This window comes from Cyprinodon tularosa, unplaced genomic scaffold (assembly GCF_016077235.1).
Source record: "Cyprinodon tularosa strain WSP-4 unplaced genomic scaffold, ASM1607723v1 ctg212, whole genome shotgun sequence".
NCBI classification, from domain to species: domain Eukaryota; kingdom Metazoa; phylum Chordata; class Actinopteri; order Cyprinodontiformes; family Cyprinodontidae; genus Cyprinodon; species Cyprinodon tularosa.
In genome coordinates, this window is record NW_024038786.1 from 952,474 (window position 1) to 972,182 (window position 19,709).

The window sequence follows — 19,709 nt, forward strand, 5'->3', positions numbered from 1 at the left end:
ATTAAAGAGTCTGAGAGCAGAGTTTTGCAATACTGCTTCTCTTCAAACGCTGCCACCGGTGCAGAAATATTCTCACTGTGAAGGGGAGGAAAGAAGAAAATTCAGTGCTGACAGCAATGTCATCATGTCCTTGGCTTGATGTGATGTTTGCGAAAGAATAACCCAGAGACTGCCATAAACCAGTCGATGTTATTGAATAAAGAATTCGCTACATTACAGAAGTGGACAGCAAGAGCGCTGTGAATGGCAGGACTAGGAGTTGGGAGAAGTGACGGAGGGTGAAGAAAGCCACCGATGCAGACAGCATTGCTCGTTTGGTCCTGTATATTGGATATGACATCTTAGACTGACAGAACTAGGCCAGGAGGTTGCCTTAAAGGAAAAGTAGTATTGCCCTTCATGGATATATCTTAACATATCTGCAGATTTCTCACTGCATAGCTGCAAAGATTTTGTGGGGCTAAGATGAATACTGTAATAAATCTATTGCAATATTTTTATGGAGAGAACGATTGGTCTAAGCTGGATGGAAAATGTTGGAGCTGAAATCAGCTGACCGTTCACCTTTTCTCTGTCACCTAATCTAAAACAAGAGCAATGGAAAATCAACAACTTCCAACGATGTTTAACTTCAGTCCTCAGGATAAATTGTTGTCCTACTCATGTTTGATCTCCCCCTGATATAACACATCCAAATGTAAAGGATGCTTTAAACCTGGTGGTTAGCATTGCTAAAGGTAAGCAATGAGTTCAATCAGATAAGACGACCCTGTTTTTAACAGGGAGATTTAAAAAATACTTTTAGCTTTTATACGCTGATGCCAGCTTCAAGAAAATGTATGCCTGGTTTTATTACACCTTTAATAAACAAAAAAAAACATTAAGGGCCAAATAAAAGGCTTTTTACGATAAAGGTACACACATGTACTAACAGGACAGGCAGATCTGCATGTCACTTTTGTCACATAGTTTTTTTACAAGTCAATGGATATCACAAAAAATGGGAATAATTATTACTAAATCAATAAAATTAAGAAGTAAAATACCCAAAACCCTTGAAAGAAACTGCCGTAGCTGCGTGTACCAGCTGCCCACATGTCTCTTAGAAAAGACATGTTTCATTTTACATCTCAGCTCTTCCTCCAACTTTTTTTTTTTTTATGAAACACCTTGCTGATAGTAAAAATCAAAATCTAGTTTTTTGGGGTAAATTAATCATTTGTTCTATTCATCCATGGTGTTGGGTTTTAGTTATCCTCAATAAATGAAACCCAATGCCTTGCACTCCCAACACCACAGTAATCCAGTCAGCCATGGTCTAACATTTCTATACTGATAGTTTACAGCGCACAAGACCCAAACAAAAGTATTTAAGCAAAAGTAAAACAACCACATTCGCGCTATTTAACAGTGTATAGCAGTGAAAGTCATAGAGTCAACATTAAAATCATATAAATACAAAAACAGAGAATGAGACAAAATCATAGCATCTAAAGTTCTCCAACACAGAATACAGATTCTTTAAAAAAAATAAAATCTGTTTTTCACGGCTCAGTTGAAATCATCAATATAAGTATAATAGTGTCATTGTATTTTGCCTTAAAGGTATAGTGGAGGATGTTCTTTTTCCCGGTGGATCATCAAAAAGGTAAATGTCAATCATTCTGGTGATATGTTTACATTAGGCTGTCCTACGTGCTACGTGAGTCTGACATATTGGAAAAATTTATTTTGGAAAATAAGCTTATATGAGCAGTGCACACAGCAACTTTTAAACAGAGCATGCACAAGGAGGTATGGGCTTATGCATGCTCTTGCTGCTCCCTCTCTTGAGTGGGAACAGGGTTGTACATGTAGATTCTTTTTATAAATGATGTTTTTTTTTTAAGTGGAGAGGGCGGGTCTTTTCAATAATTTGCGAAAATCCTCCATTATACCTTTAAGAGGACTTCATAAGTATTTCTACCATAGCATTAATTAAAAATCTTTAGCCTTTTAACAAACACCAATCAGTCCTATTCAGTCTTCTCAGTGCAAGGACCTCTTCTATCACCAGACCTTAGGCTACTGAGGGAAACTGTACCTAAACATGATGCGAGCTAATCAAGTTCACCCTTTCCATCTGCTAATCTAAAAAACACATACTAAATCAAGGACTGAAAAAATGCTTCTCACACTTTTTTAACAATGCATATTTTTCTATAAGTACTTTGTCTTGAAAAAAAGGAAAAATAAAAATCTAAAGCCAATTTGTATCCCTAAATTTTCCATGCCCTATAAAGTCTACGACCAGTAGCAGGTGCATTGAAACCTGTCACTAGGCCAGCAGCAATTCTTTGCATTGCGAAAGAAAACACCAAATGACTGGAAAACAAAATATGAGGAGTATTTAAATTTTTTAGGGTGGGGGAGGGTGGGTATTTTAAAACCAGACTCAACCTACTCATTTTCTGTTCTAGCCTTTTACAGCAAGCAATACAATTTGTGTATATCTTCACCCTTAATGACATTGATAACCACCTGAAATTATTACAGCATGACCAGCAAGCTTTGCTTATAAAGTGGCAGCTTAGTATTAAAACATCTGCCATTATAACCAAAGCAACAACAGTCACCCATTTGGCCCTTTATCTGAACAATCTTATTCCTCTGGTCACAAGTTGTGGCTCCTGGAAATACCTGACGATAAGTTTGTAGATGGATCTATTAAGTTATAGCTTTATATTCAAACAATAAAAGAGCACAATGTCTACACTGCTGCAGATGCTGTACAGTTTTCACTGTACACTCAGTCATACTTGAGACGTTTCGCACAGAATAGTACCATACTCAATCAAAATATCTGCAATGCACTGTTACTAGAAAAAAGTGTCAGATTGAAAAAAAATAAGTGTTAAGTCGTAGAGAAGCATTTCCGAATTCTCCCGATTGGTGCCCAACTTTACATGAGTAAATAAAGTGAATGTGATTGGTCGTCTATCAAAGGGGGTGGGATTGTTGTGGTGGAAGGTTCGCAAGCAAGTTTGGTTGTGGCCGGTTTTGTAGGAAGCATTTTGGTAACCAGTTAGCAACTTAGTGCTAGTAGGTTCCCAATGGGAAATTACATTGGGACCAAGTAGCACTTAGAAACGACACTGTCAAGGAACGCTATGGATAGTGGAAACATGCAAGAGGAGGAGAGTTTTGTCTCGGAGGTTTCGGATGAGTCTCCTATGTCATACGTTTTTTATTTAGAGGAGGAAAGCGGGGACAAGTTGTTGTGAAAGAAGACGCCAGGGTGGCAGAAGCTTCACTTGATGTAGAAGGCGTAAAGCCGTACATGTTTGAGCCCTTGCCCCACAACGCTGCCAGTTCTGTTAGCTCTACGACTGCCGAAAACACAGACGTCCATCCCCACGAACACTGGGACGTAACTCAATGATAAAGTAAATGATTCTTATTTCATATTTCAATCGTTTCAATCAGTCGTATATTAGCTGTGACAAATGAATCAAGATGCTATGACCGAAAAAATTTGATTGACAGAAGACGAATTCAGGCGTACAAGCTAACGTATAACTAACTAGCCTGCAGAAGATAACGAGAAAAAACAAAACACAGATTTTAAGACAGGATTTTTTTAAATAGATATTTTCTAACTTTTGGGACAATTTAGTCTAATAAAGAGTACATTTATATAGATGTTTAAGCCAGAATGATTAGACATTTAAATATGACTTCCCTACGACTTTACAGGTATAATGAAGGAAGTTCTTTTTCCAGGTGGATAATCAAAATAGGTGGTCTCCTAATTGTCAATACTTCTGGTGATATATAATTATATAAGGCCATCCTATGTGCTCATCTACATTTTCACTTACTAGTCGTAAGTGAAAACGCAAATCTTCCTTACGAAAGTAAGCTTGTATGAGCGATGCAAACAACGAGCGATGCAAACAGCAACGTTTAAACAGAGCATGCACAAGGAGAAATGGGCTTGTGCATGCTCTCGTATACTTTTAAAAGTCGTTTCCTGTTAGGAGCGGGAACAGGGTTGTGCATGAGCATTTTTTTTTCTAAGTGGGAAGGGTGGGTCTTTTCAAAAGTTCACAAAAATCCTCCACTTTACCTTTAAACATTCACTTAAACATTGTATTATTCAAATGACTTAAACATGAATTAAAATGACATCGAAAGATTTTAATTAATTTTGCAGACAGCATCGCTATCTGCAGCCCTTTCTCCTAACGGAAAGTGTGAGCATGTTCCTGGGTTGATTTCCCTGTATAGATTTGTTGCAGCAGCTGTTTAATGGGGAGAACAGTAATGTGATTCCCTGCAGTCATGTGGAAGCAGAAGCTTACACACCCATCCAATCTGACATCTGGTAGACTCCTGTTGAGGGCAATCATGTCGCTGGCCATCAGGTTGAACTGGTTGATCTTAAAAAGCTCCTTCATCTTCTCCTGGTCGTCTTTTGGGATGTTTACTGCTTTTCCCATCTCGCCTGGACCCTCGTTGCTCCGAGATATCACTGCTGTAAGAGTACAGAAATGTTTTTGTCAATATTAGGGCACTAAGTTAAACATAAAAGTAAAATAAAATTTGAAGCAAATGCATACTCCCATTGCAGTTTTTTGCTTTTGTGACTCTTTGTATGACATGTTCTTATTGAGATTTAGGAAAAAGTAAGAGATTTAGGATTCTGCCAGTTTCTGCTAGTTTAAAAGCAATAAATTGTCCGCATATTTACCTATAACCCTCCTGAGAACACTCTTTCTAACATTTCTGCCTGCAGAATATCAGCAGATTAGTGTTGCTTCTACAGCACAGTGTCAGCTCCCTTCAACAAAGGTAAATAACATCCAATGGATTTATGACGCAGCTCTCCCCCACTCTCCCTCAAATAATCCCTCAAAACAGAGGCTGTGGCTTCCATGAAACAGGACAACATTGGACACTGGCTGCACGCCTTACAGTTAAGAGGATTCCATAGAAAAAGAATTTGTTGAAATGGACTGATGCTGGCCATATTGTTAACCTCAGCTGAACCTGCTCTTTTTTTCAGTGTTGATTGCAGCACTTCTTTGCCGATTACAACCTATCTGTATGTACGAAAACACGAAAGACATCTCAAGAGATTCCCAAACGGTGAAAACATTCAGCAATCAGTGGCAATGATGTTACCCTTTTTTAAAAATTACAGACAGATTAACAGTGGATTGACAGATTGGGTGGGTGGCACCCTATTGCTCAGCACATTCCAGGAACCTAAAGATACAGGTGCTGGTCATAAAATTAGAATATCATGAAAAAGTAGATTGATTTAAGTAATTCCATTTAAAAAGTGAAACTTGTATATTATATTCATACATTACATACAAACTCATATATTTCAGATGTTTATTTTGTTTAATTTTGATGATTACAAATGACAACAAATGAAAATCTCAAATTCATCATATCAGAAAATTAGAATATTGTGAAAAGGTTCAAAATTGATGGCCCCTGGTGCCACACTCTAATCAGCTAATTAACTCAAACCACCTGCAAAAGCCTTTAAATGGTCTTTCAGTCTAGTTCTATAGGCTACACAATCATGGGGAAGACTGCTGACTTGACAGTTGTCCAAAAGACGACCATCGACACCTTGCACAAGGAGGGCAAGACACAAAAGGTCATCGCTAAAGAGGCTGGCTGTTCACAGAGCTCAGTGTCCAAGCACATTAATAGAGAGGCGAAGGGAAGGAAAAGATGTGGTCGAAAAAAGTGTACAAGCAAGAGAGATAACCGCACCCTGGAGAGGATTGTGAAACAAAACCCATTCAAAAATGTGGGGGAGATTCACAAAGAGTGGACTGCAGCTGGAGTGAGTGCTTCAAGAACCACCACACACAGACGTATGAAAGACATGGGTTTCTGCTGTCGCATTCCTTGTGTCAAGCCACTCTTGAACCACAGACAGCGTCAGAAGCGTCTTGCCTGGGCTAAAGAGAAACAGGACTGGACTGCTGGTGAGTGGTCCAAAGTCATGTTCTCTGATGAAAGTAAATTTTGCATTTCCTTTGGAAATCAAGGTCCCAGAGTCTGGAGGAAAAGAAGAGAGGCACTTCATCCACGTTGCTTGAAGTCCAGTGTAAAGTTTCCACAGTCAGTGATGGTTTGGGGTGCCATGTCATCTGCTGGTGTTGGTCCATTGTGTTTTCTGAGGTCCAGGGTCAACGCAGCCACATACCAGGAAATTTTAGAGCACTTCATGCTTCCTGCAGCTCACCAACTTTTTGGAGATGCAGATTTCATTTTCCAACAGGACTTGGCACCTGCACACAGTGCCAAAGCTACCAGTACCTGGTTGAAGGACCATGGTATCCCTGTTCTTAATTGGCCAGCAAACTCTCCTGACCTTAACCCCATAGAAAATCTATGGGGTATTGTGAAGAAGAAGATGCAATACACCAGACACAACAATTCAGAAGAGCTAAAAGCCACTATTAGAGCAACCTGGGCTATCATAACACCTGAGCAGTGCCACAGACTGATCGACTCCATGCCACGCCGCATTGCTGCAGTAATACAGGCCAAAGGAGGCCCAACTAAATACTGAGTGCTGTACATGCTCATACTTTTCATGTTCATACTTTTCAGTTGGCCAACATTTCTATAAATCCTTTGTTTTTATTGGTCTTCAGTAATATTCTAATTTTCTGATATGATGAATTTGGGATTTTCATTTGTTGTCATTTGTAATCATCAAAATTAAACAAAATAAACATCTGAAATATATGAGTTTGTATGTAATGTATGAACATAATATACAAGTTTCACTTTTTAAATGGAATTACTGAAATCAATCTACTTTTTCATGATATTCTAATTTTATGACCAGCACCTGTAATTTGTTGATGAGTTCTTAAATATCTTTACCACAGATCTCAATAAATATGAGGTGTGTTGCATCAATATTTATAGGTCTTGTGAGAGCTTCATTATTGCCTCAGCTGGACTGTCAAGATGAACAGCAGTCTATATGCAGATTTTCTGCTGAGTCGTTTATAACAAGGCCTCAAACATCCTGCAGCCATGTTCGGTCTCATTTACTTTACAGAAAAGGGTCTGTGTAGCCGAGCACAGCTGGAGGCTCCTTCATAGGCTAAATTTATGATCTTCTGCTCCTTTAACCAAAGTGCTCTCCCTCCTGCCTGCAGGTCTGACACCCCTGACATTATATTATATATAACAGAAATTCCTCGACTATGCAAAATGACAAGATAAGGTTCATCACATAAATTAATAGTTTAGACAAAAGGAAAACATACTGAGTTTCCGTTGCTAAAGATAATGCATTTACATTTAATCATTTTATTCTTAAATATAAATGAATGTCTATTTTCTTTGTCATTAAATAATGACTGCCAATAAAGAAAACATATCACTAGCATATTGTTGACTGCTAAGATATATGTTTTTAAAACAGAAAAGAAATGTCAGTCGGTCATCATTAAACATTTCATGTGTTGATGTCATTGACAGTAACAAAAGTTGCAGGAACTGCTCCAAAAGTGTACACAATATTTACGTATACGTAAGCTAGTTTTGTGAGTAACATACTTTTGTAAATGCAGTTGCTGTTAGAAATAGGTCAGCACTACAGATGGTGAATTACAACAGAAATAAATCTCTAAATAAATAAGACCAACAACTAAACAATGTAGCACAGCTATTCCAGCATACTCAATGGGTGACATGTCTTGTGAGTCTGCCGGCCAAGAACTGGGTTGTTTTCATCTACCAAGAACTATGTACAGATCAGCATGGGGCCGTACATTATCCTGCTGCAACATGAAGTGATACTCTTGGATGTATGGCACAAAAATGGGCCTCAGGATCTCGTCAAGGTATCTCTGTGCATTCAAAATTCCATCAATAAAATGCACCTGTGTTCTTTGTCCATAATAGACGCCTGCCCATACCATAACCCTACCTCCACCATGGGCCACTCGATCCACAGCATTGACATCAGAATGCGGCTCACTCACACAACGCAACACACGCCGTCTCTCACCTGCCTTGAACAGTTTAAACTGGGATTCACCCATGAAAAGAACACCTCTCCAACGTGCCAGATGCTAGTTAATGTGAGCAGTTGCCACTCTAGTCGGTTACAATGAAAAACTGGAGTCAGGTGGAGACCCCAATGAGGGCAACGAGCATGCAGATGAGCTTCACTGAGATGGTTTTTGATAGTTTGTGCAGAAATTCTTTGGTTATGTAAACCAATTGTTTCAGTAGCTGTCTCAGAGGCTGGTCTCAGACGATCTAGGAGGTGAACATGCTGGATGTAGAGGTCCTGGGCTGGTGTTACACATGTACTGCCAAATTCTCTGATACACCTTGGGAGACGGCTTATGGTAGAGAAATGAACATTCAATACATGAGCAACAGCTCTAGTTGACATTCCTGCTGTCAGCATGCCAATTTCAGACTTCCTCAACTCTTGTGGCATCTGTGGCATTCTGCTGCTATAAAACTGCACCTTTCTGAGTGGCCTTTTATTGTTGGCAGTCTAAGGCACGCCTGTGCACTAATCATGGTGTCTAATCTGCATCTTGATGTGGCACACCTGTGAGGTGGGATGGATTATCTCAGCAAAGGAGAAGTGCTCAATATCACAAATTTATACTGGTTTGTGAACAATACTATAGGGAAATGGTGATATTGCTAAAAAAGTTTAAAATCTTTGATTTCATCTCATACAAAATGGGAGCCAAACCAAAAGTGTTGCATTGATATTTTGTTGAATGTATGTTCTTCGTGTTCAGTCAAGCATAATTTTTCCCTTTCGTACCCATTTCAAAGCAAATTGAAGGCTTCAATCATGGAAACAATACAGAGTTCAAAAACATCTAATTTGCTTCTACATTTTAGATAAAAAAAAGATTCTAACTATTAACTAATTACTTCAATTCTCCAAGAACTGAGTTACTAACCTTAGATGTTTTTCTTTGTGAAATCACTGCTAAATAAATAGTAAATTACTGCAAGCAAGTATTGTGCAGTCCAAAAGAGAAAACAGTGAAACATTCTTTACATTTATTCTTTGAAAATAACAGAATTTGAACAAAGGGAATAAATATTACAAATTACTATTTTATAGTTGTGTATACAATATATGCCACAATTGCCTCTGCTTGGATGGATACAAAATGCAACTTACAGGTCAATAGATTGTTAAAAGATGTTAATAGATGGGTTTATTGCAATGCTTGATAAACCAAGAGACTTGATCCAACCATCATGCAAACTAACTACAGTGTACAAGTTTACTTTCTTTAACAGCATCAGCCAGAATGGCCAGCAGCTCTACCACATTCCAACTTAAAAGCAGATTAGTAAGCCTCTTATAAAACGTGGCAACCTGCTCTCTTGAGGGCATGCGAGGAATCAGGCTTTGCTAAAGATGAACTCTGCACATATGATCTCAGAAAACATAATCTTGAAAAAAAAAAAAGAAAAAAAAAACATAAGATTTTCTTCAGGGTATGTATGTTTTGGAGCTTTTCCAGAGTTTCAGTTGTTGTTTGTGCATGTTTTTCACTATAGGAGGTTCTCTGCTGGAGATGTGCTCTAACAGCTTGACAAATGAGGAAGGGGTGTAATAGCAGTTTTCTATAACACAGAGAAGGTATGTATGCTTTTTGGATGAATTATTAAAATGTATGTGAATACAATCATGTTAGAGAGGGGCATGTAAAATAGAACAAAAGTAATAGGCTTGAATCCAAAAATATGTCTCAAAAACTGACAATTTTTACAAAAATACACATACAGCAATGCAGGGGTAAAGTCAAGAGGAGAGAAAGAATTACAGGTGCTGGTCATAAAATTAGAATATCATGAAAAAGTAGATTGATTTCAGTAATTCCATTTAAAAAGTGAAACTTGTATATTATATTCATACATTACATACAAACTCATATATTTCAGATGTTTATTTTGTTTAATTTTGATGATTACAAATGACAACAAATGAAAATCTCAAATTCATCATATCAGAAAATTAGAATATTACTGAAGACCAATAAAAACAAAGGATTTATAGAAATGTTGGCCAACTGAAAAGTATGAACATGAAAAGTATGAGCATGTACAGCACTCAGTATTTAGTTGGGCCTCCTTTGGCCTGTATTACTGCAGCAATGCGGCGTGGCATGGAGTCGATCAGTCTGTGGCACTGCTCAGGTGTTATGATAGCCCAGGTTGCTCTAATAGTGGCTTTTAGCTCTTCTGAATTGTTGGGTCTGGTGTATTGCATCTTCTTCTTCACAATACCCCATAGATTTTCTATGGGGTTAAGGTCAGGAGAGTTTGCTGGCCAATTAAGAACAGGGATACCATGGTCCTTCAACCAGGTACTGGTAGCTTTGGCACTGTGTGCAGGTGCCAAGTCCTGCACACAAGGAAAATGAAATCTGCATCTCCAAAAAGTTGCTCAGCTGCAGGAAGCATGAAGTGATCTAAAACTTCCTGGTATGTGGCTGCGTTGACCCTGGACCTCAGAAAACACAATGGACCAACACCAGCAGATGACATGGCACCCCAAACCATCACTGACTGTGGAAACTTTACACTGGACTTCAAGCAACGTGGATGAAGTGCCTCTCTTCTTTTCCTCCAGACTCTGGGACCTTGATTTCCAAAGGAAATGCAAAATTTACTTTCATCAGAGAACATGACTTTGGACCACTCACCAGCAGTCCAGTCCTGTTTCTCTTTAGCCCAGGCAAGACGCTTCTGACGCTGTCTGTGGTTCAAGAGTGGCTTGACACAAGGAATGCGACAGCAGAAACCCATGTCTTTCATACGTCTGTGTGTGGTGGTTCTTGAAGCACTCACTCCAGCTGCAGTCCACTCTTTGTGAATCTCCCCCACATTTTTGAATGGGTTTTGTTTCACAATCCTCTCCAGGGTGCGGTTATCTCTCTTGCTTGTACACTTTTTTCGACCACATCTTTTCCTTCCCTTCGCCTCTCTATTAATGTGCTTGGACACTGAGCTCTGTGAACAGCCAGCCTCTTTAGCAATGACCTTTTGTGTCTTGCCCTCCTTGTGCAAGGTGTCGATGGTCGTCTTTTGGACAACTGTCAAGTCAGCAGTCTTCCCCATGATTGTGTAGCCTATAGAACTAGACTGAAAGACCATTTAAAGGCTTTTGCAGGTGGTTTGAGTTAATTAGCTGATTAGAGTGTGGCACCAGGGGCCATCAATTTTGAACCTTTTCACAATATTCTAATTTTCTGATATGATGAATTTGAGATTTTCATTTGTTGTCATTTGTAATCATCAAAATTAAACAAAATAAACATCTGAAATATATGAGTTTGTATGTAATGTATGAATATAATATACAAGTTTCACTTTTTAAATGGAATTACTGAAATCAATCTACTTTTTCATGATATTCTAATTTTATGACCAGCACCTGTAAAAGAATCTTATTGACCAATGATTTTTTTAAACCTAAATAGTAGTTCAAGAGATTTAATTGGTTTGAAAAAAAAAATAACTCATATTAAACAGTAAAGGATCCAGCCAGATGTCGGTACTGCTATCGATTTTCCATCAGTCCTACTCCCTTAGCTGTCGTGTTATGTATACAGCTATGAGTACAATGAATGTTAATAGTGTTTAAATCTGGAGAGACACACAAGAAGAAAAGCTGCAATCAGAAAATTCAATTCAATTCTATTTATTTACACAGCACCAACCCACAACACCTGCCACCCCAGGTTACTCCACAGAGAAATTGTTGTAGTTCTCTTTTATATTTACATGTTAAATTATCCTTAAGCTCAGTTCTGTGTGTTTGTGCCGCAATGTGCCACTGTTCTGTGAAAGAGGTACACATCCCGTTACTTGTTCATATAGTTTTTGTGATATCTAACTAATCTTACCTATTTAAATATAAATAGAAGTGATCCATTAAGGATTACAGTCAATAAACCCAGTATGTTCTGTAAAATGATGAACAATAGCAGAGGTTTTTATGCCTGTTTTCAGTTGGTATGTTGACTTTTCATTCCAGGAGCTAAGTCTTTATTACTGTGGACAATGCTCCCTTCAATGTATTTCGTTTTCCTACAAAAGAAATTGGCTAGCTCCAACCTAAAAGTGCAATAATATTAAGAAAAACATTATGGAAGCTAAAACCTAAAGCAACATTGATTCATGCTCTGTATATGATCATGATCTGTACATTTAAACAATTTTAAATAAGCCAGTGAACACTCCCAGATCCATAAAATGTTGGTCTTTTACAGCATTGACTGTTGGTGAAACGAATAGAGTACAGATAAAGCTGTCCCAGGCATGGCGTCAAACTTCACACAAACCTTAAGTCTACTTCATTTAATAAATGGGGAAAATACTCTGAATCAATTTGCAGTGAGAATAGCATTACTGGACATTTATCAGTTTTAAAGGAAAAGTCTGGTCATATTCACAACTCAAACTTCTGAAAGTACTTTAAATATGAAATTATTACTTACTATTCAATAAATGATAAGTGTTTTTAATTAAGAGTAATTTCATTTGAATGTTCTTTACCCGAGACATCCATGTTAGTCAAACACTAATGCCACCGACCGGTTTCTGACTTCACGGTACAGTATCGGCTGTTGTCCCAGTGCTGTATCTGGTGTTTGTCACAACGCCCCATTATACAAATCATCTTGAAAACATTCTTTTTTGAACTGTTGGCTACATATTAATTCTTTCTCTGGCTGGAAGTTCGATGGCATATCCTCCCTCTTCAAGTTGGAAATCCAACGACCAGCACCGCAGTAATTTCAATGGTGAAATCCTCTCAAAATCTTAAATCATTTTTGATGATATCAGGTGTGTCTATTATTCCCACAGATTTTGCTTGTAAAGCGGGGAGAATGGCGCTAGGCTTACCACACCGTGACGTCACTGCCAGAACATGTCAGGAGTGAGGTGTTACTATATTTGGGCAAAAATGGCCACTCCCAGAAAATCATAAGTTTTATTTTTTTACTGATTACCCTAAACTCATTAAAGGCACACTATGCAACATTTTTCAGTTAAGTAATGTGTTCCATATCGTTTTGGATGATTAAATGAGTAATTTCAGGTTGGACAAAGGTATTCTCGGCCGCCCTGGTGGTCTGTGGGGGAAATACCGCACTTGCAATTGCAGGAGCACCGACCCGCACCCATAGGCTCAGAAGTCTCGCGAGAGTCGGTCTTGCTTTACGGCGAGAACTGCTACACCCCCCAGTTAAAAGCATTCTCGTTGCTAGCACAGTGGCGATCTTTGTGCAGTTATGCTACGTTCACGCAGCAAAAGCAGCAAAATCGCGTCTGCTGCTTCATTTTTGCTGCTTGTACCAGTTAGTTCTGACACGCGGCTGAAGCAGCTTTGCTGCTCTGGCTGCGCGGTGCAAAAGTGGGTCTGACGCGCGTTGGGCGGAGCTTCACTATCCTTTCTCTGCCTTGCAGCTATATTTGCTGTGATCAGTGGGAATAAAGTAGTTTTAATATGTGTTTAAGTGAGAAAATACACCTGAAAACGTAATCAGTGCCGTCAGTTCATTCAGATTATTATCCTGCCTTCAATATTTTTTCCGTCGGAGCCGCTCAGACCCCCACATACCAGCGGTGCGCCGACAGGAGGAATCCCTTCATCAGCAGCCTCTGGCCGGGTCGCCTCCTCGCGGTTCACCGCGGCAGCTGGTAGGTGTTTTTCATCTAAATAATCCAAACTGCATATTCTGCCGGCAGATTTCTGCATTTTAAGTTAATTTAGGCGTCAATAAACTGTTTAAGAGGAGTGATCATAGCCTCTGATCATCAGCGCTGTGTCTCTCTCCCTGCGTCAGATGATTAAACGCGCCCGACACACTGCTTCAGCTGCTCAGACGCGCTGCGCCTGCTGCTCAATACGCGCCGCGGGACCTTTTGCTGCGCCTTGACGCGCGTCAACCATTGACTTTGCATGTAAACTCGCTGCTTCTGTCGCGCCAGCTGCGTCCAGTGTGAACGCAGCATTAGTCATTCGTTGCGTTCGCCTGTCTGCTAAGCTCAAAACAACCGCGCCTGGCTTGACGGAGAAACCAGGAGAACAGCTGTGCATATTTACGACAGTGCACTTTTACTTTCACCCTCTGGGGGGAGCCTCGCTGGAAATTCAACACCGGTTGCATAGTGTACATTTAAATTGCCGCAAACATATCAGTTCTAGGTATAAATAATGATCCATTGATTATTTCTTGCTGACCAAACTTTTAATTTAATATTGGTAAAGGTTTTGGGGTTTTTTCAACTGCAATGTAAAGAAATATAAAATGGTTAACATTCTGAACAAATGTAAGTAAAAAATTCTTAATAATCCCAGCATATTAAGTTATGATATTTTTTCATTCAGACGCCAACATTGTTGTTTTGATAGGAAATCATCCAAAGGGTAATGAAGCCTTGGAAAGGGGGAATCAGTCTAGAATAGTAAACATTTGAGTTTGATTTCCTCTATATTTTAATACAGAAAAAGGATTGACAGGAATTATGTATACCTTTCTGAATAATCTGCTGGAAAGTTTGTCTACAGATTTATGTCAACTTCCACCTGTATTTTCAAGGATTTATTTTTAGGGATGAGCTCAAAGTCTTCGAGGATGAAAACAACTTTTTCTCCAATACCAAAATGTAGCTTAGTTATTTTTTTATTTTATTTTATTATTATTATTTTTTTATTTATTTTTTTTTTACAGATTTCTCAAACTGAAGCCAGAATTGTGACAAAACAACTAAAACATTAATAATGACTTTGTCACTGAAACTATAAGATTACTTTAAACCTGAATCTATCAGTGGAATAAATAAATCTGTTCTTAGTTTAAATTTTAAAATGTTAAGTTAATTACATTTTTTTTTCAATTAATAAGGATTATCATATCAAAAAGCAAACTACACATAATTTTGTCTCCTACGTTATGGGTGGCAGCTGTTATAAAACTGGAGTTAATAAGCCAGAGATGACTGGTTCCCTCTCAGACTTGGCCTGAAACTTTACGCTGCCTCCTGTTTTGTCTGGAACTAAAAGGTGTGAGCAAGGTTGTGAACTCACCTCGGAGGGCAGGGAGTAGAGAGCGATCTTTCCTCTCATCACATTTGTTGCATTCGCTGAAGTACAGCAGCAAGAACACGTCAACCAGCACCCACACTAAGGAGGTGGTCAACACCACCTTGCAGTAAACAAACCGACGCATCACCTCTGGGAAGTCAGTCAGTCAGCCAGACAAGAGGGATGGAGGCGAGGACCTTGGATGTCTCAGACAGCTGGAGACGTGTTTGATCACCGGAGGTGGGGGAAAGCATGGAGGGATGAGACGGAGCAGGTATGGCCAGGAGACATCATCCTACAGGATGAGGAAAAGAACAAATTATATCTGACAGTTTTTTGTTTTTGTTTTTTTTACTTAAAAATATGTTAAAGTGATAAACAACAGCTAAAAAACAGGAACAAATATTGAAAAAAAGAAATTAATCTTAAAGATATTTTATGCATTTTTATCCAACACCCTAGAGTCAATATTTTATAGAATCATGTTTTGTTGCAACAGCTTCACACAAACAAATGCAGTATAGTTTAAAGACCACCGGTAATTTGTATTTTAGTTTATAATTGTTTATGGACCAGAAATACTTTGGTGAATGTTGTTCTGTGCATGTGTGGTTCTTGTGTGCATGTGTGAATCGTTCTGTGCATCTTTGGATCTTGTCTTTTGTGTGTGTGTGGATTTTTTTGTGCTTGTGTGAATCTTTCTGTGCATGTGTGGATCATTTCCTGTGCATGTATTTGGGAAAAATGGGACCGATCATAGTGCAGCAGCATTCTTCAAGATGTACAGCAGTATTTGTTGTCCCACTGTAAGATAACAGACTCTCCCACTTGATTTTGCATCTCTGCAGTTTGTCTAGTTTCCTCCTGGGTGCTTGTCTGATAAGTGCTATCCTAGCCAAACAGTTTAGTTTATAGCTATAACTTGAGAAGATGATGGGTGAAAACAGATCTCTGTTGAAAGATGCTGTTTTTGTTTATCGTAACCCTGCTTTAAACTTCCCTACAGCTTATCTTTTGACCCAACTGCTACAGTATGCTCCTTGGTTTTCATTATGCTGTTTCTTCTATAATGTTCTAGAAGTGACCTTAAACGCCTTCAAAGAACAGCTGTATTCACACTGTGACTAAATTGGGGGAGTCTTAAAAATAATCAAATGACCTCTAAAGGCATTTAGTTAAACTGGATTTTATTCAGGTGTATCAAATGTAATGGCATTGAATACAAATCCAAACCCAACTTTTTGGTTTTGAGCCTTGAAAAATAATTTTCTTTTCATTTCAGATATGTGCTACTTTGTTTTGTTCAGTAACATAGAATTCAAATACAAAAACAGTCACCACTCTGATTAAGTCTCAGGGTTTGTGACACAGCTCAAATAATAAATTATGGGTCTATGCAATTCATGTCCATACAATTCATGTTGTGTGCAATATTCATTTGTATAGGGGTGTGGTTCTTTGTTGTTTTGGGGTGGAGGGAATCATTATCTTACCTCTGGTATAGAGCAAAGCCCTAAGGAGTGCAGCTTGGAGACAACTAATTTTCCTACAAGGGCAATGATGTGTATTCTATTTTATTCAAATACATATACAGAGTAGCAATTATCCATGTTATTTTTTTATTTGTTTCTTTATATTTTCATATATTCCTAAAAACCTGATTTTGTTTTCCTTCTGTAGGTCAAACCCAGCTCCCCATTAGTTTCTGTGCAAAGCTAATGTCACAATTAAGAGGGCAGAACACTGCTCACCTCAGTTTGTTTGGCAGAGACAAGCCTGTATAATTAGAGAACAAGGCAGATAACTGTGCCGAATGCCAAAACAGGTGGATGGAGCATGTTCAGTAATGTGGGGGGATCACAGCTTTTGGCAAAAGCAGAACAATGATGTCCAATCAGGCCAGAAAAATAGGGAGAATTTTTGTCCAAGTCCAAATGGCAGATGAGTCTCTGAAATACCAATGTTAAGCTTTTCAAATGCAAAACCATTTAGTCATGGAAAACAGCTATAAACTTTGTGTCGCTTTAGATAAATATATGACTTCTCAATGATGATTGTAAATCCCTCCTGGAGATGTATTAACTGTTGTTCACCAAAAACAGCCCAAGAATCATGCCATTTTTAAGCATTTTTTTTTAGCATAGCTGCTAAACCCAGACTAACAATAAAATTTTATAGTAAAATTTGGAAATATTGCATTCAGTGAACAAAAACCAAGCTTTTATTTTAAAAAGGAGAGCAGAAACAGAAATGTAATACATTTTCTTAGCAACCCAGAACCCTTTTGAATTTAAGTGATGAGTTATTTATTCCTCTCTGCTGTTTTGAAAGGATGGGATTGGATTATGTTTGTTTCTTCCTAAAAGTCTTCCTCTAGTTCATCAGAAGTGCTGGAACAACCATGAGAAGCTTTCATATCAAAAGCAGTTTGTGTAGGTTAGAAATCCTCTAGTAAAGAACCCGGGCCTCCCATTATTTTCTGATGAAAAATAACATAACTTTCCTTCAAACAGGATTTCCACTTGGTGAAAATTATAGAGTATTGTTGAAGCATAAATAGCACAGAAATATAAGAACTAAAAAAAATCCTCTTTCCCCCATCAAACGTCATGTACACATAATAATGTTTTTACAATGATTAAAATCATATAGAGCCAAACAGGCTTTTAGCTAGGAATATTTCATAGGGTGTACACCTTGGTGTATCACATCTTTAGGCTTTGTGAGGCGGGTATCCTACCCTGGAACATTTTGAAATATAGACTCTCTGAAACGCTATTGCAGTTTAAGGTGGAATGCAGCTAACTTTTTGTCTTTGCTATAACACTGCTTTTCTCCTGATTATGGGAACTGTGTGTGCTTGACGAGAGGTGGAAATTTCATGAGGAAGACATGATAACTTTTAGGTACAATGATATGTTTCATAGGTTAATTCAAATAATCAGAAAGTATAATGCTATGTTGACATCGTGATTTGAGCAGCAAAAAAAGTTTTGGTGCTTGTACACATTAAGGTCAGGTCCACTAAAGTATGTCCAGATGTGTCTCTGATGCTTCTGCTGCTCCTGTGTTCAACGGCAGAGAGCTGCTTTGCTATAATTGCTGTGATCAACGGGTAAAAAGTAGTTTTCATATATTTTTGTGCGAGAAAGTCCAACTAAAGCATCATCTGTGCAGTCAGTTCATCAAGATTATGATCCTGCCTTAAAATATTATTTTCACTGGGAATCCCCAGCAGCAGCTGCCTCAGGTCGTGTCGCCTCTTGGGGGTATTTCCCTTGCTGTTTGTCGCAGCTGGAAGTAGATGTTAGCATTTTTCAGGTAAGTGGTACAAACTGCAGCCATCAGAATAATAAAAGCCAGCATATTTTGTCGGCAGGTTTCAACGTTTTAAAGGAAAAGTCCGGTCAGCAAGGAATGATCAATGGATCATTGTTTATACCTAAAACTAATACGTTTGTGGTGATTTAATCAATTTAGCGTTAATCAGGAAAAAATATATAAATAATAATTTTCGTCCAATCACTGAGTCCCGCACCAGCCATCTTTGCCCATATATAGTAACATCTCACTCCTGACATCTTCCGGCAGTGACGTCACGGTGTGGTAAACCTAGCGCCATTCTCCCCGCTTCACAAAAAAAAATCAATGGGAGCTACTAGACACTTTTGTAATCAACATCAATTATTTAAGATTTCAAGAGGACTTCAACATTGAAATTTACCAGAGCTAAAGTTAAAATGACAATTCCCACATGCATGGCAGTTCGATGTTGTAATCAGAGATGGCAAAAGTACTCACTTTCCGTACTTGAGTAAAAGTACAGATACTTGTGTTAAAAAATACTCTGGTAAAAGTGGAAGTACTGATTAAACTTCTTTACTCAAGTAAAAGTAACAAAGTACAGGCTTGTAAATTTACTTAAAGTATAAAAGTAAAAGTAGAAACCACTTTTTTCATGCCGTTGCCTTCATTTTAAATGGATGTCTGCCAATAGGACTAGATCTCCGTTGTGTTCATTTTCAATCATCTTGTCGTCCATACTACTATGCTAACGCCTCCGCCACCAAGCTGCAATAATTTGCCACGAATGAATACCGCCGAATCTGTCGATTCATCTTGTAGTGGTGCGTCAAATGCAACGTAGATTCCCATCCAATTAGATTGAATTTGGTATTGATGAAGTGAAAAATAATAACGGTAACTCCATTGAAATGATTCAAAACTAAAGTAACGAGCCAATTTTTTAAAATGTAAGGAGTAGAAAGTACAGATATTTGTGTAAAAATGTAAGGAGTAGAAGTAAAAAGTCGCCATAAAAATAAGTAGTAAAGTAAAGTAAAAATATCAGAAAAATCTACTTGAGTACGGTAACAAAGTATTTGTACTTCGTTACTTCCCATCTCTGGTTGTAATACATCAGGTAAAAGTGAAACAAATTTGTTATTTCACCTTTCCCATTCATCATCCTCCAAGGACGGGTTCATCGTTGGATTGCCAACTTAAAGAGGGAAGATTTGCCATCGAACCTCTGGCCAGAGAACAAACACGTAATATGTAACCAGCATTTGGAAGAAGAATCTTTTCAAGA

At 38.3% G+C, this 19,709-nt stretch overlaps 1 protein-coding gene across 3 annotated transcripts in view; it reads right to left on the reverse strand.

Annotated features, from left to right (window-relative positions):
- galnt13 (UDP-N-acetyl-alpha-D-galactosamine:polypeptide N-acetylgalactosaminyltransferase 13) overlaps positions 1–19,709 on the reverse strand; it is a 73,837-nt gene that overhangs the window by 40,617 nt on the left and 13,511 nt on the right. For all 3 annotated transcript variants that reach the window (XM_038285622.1, XM_038285621.1, XM_038285620.1), the window contains exons 2-3: positions 15,122–15,413; positions 4,348–4,516 (exon numbers count right to left, since the gene is read on the reverse strand). In XM_038285622.1, the coding sequence (XP_038141550.1) occupies positions 4,348–4,516; positions 15,122–15,263 (311 nt within the window). In that variant the 5' untranslated portion in view covers positions 15,264–15,413. The remainder of the gene's footprint in view (positions 1–4,347; positions 4,517–15,121; positions 15,414–19,709) is intronic.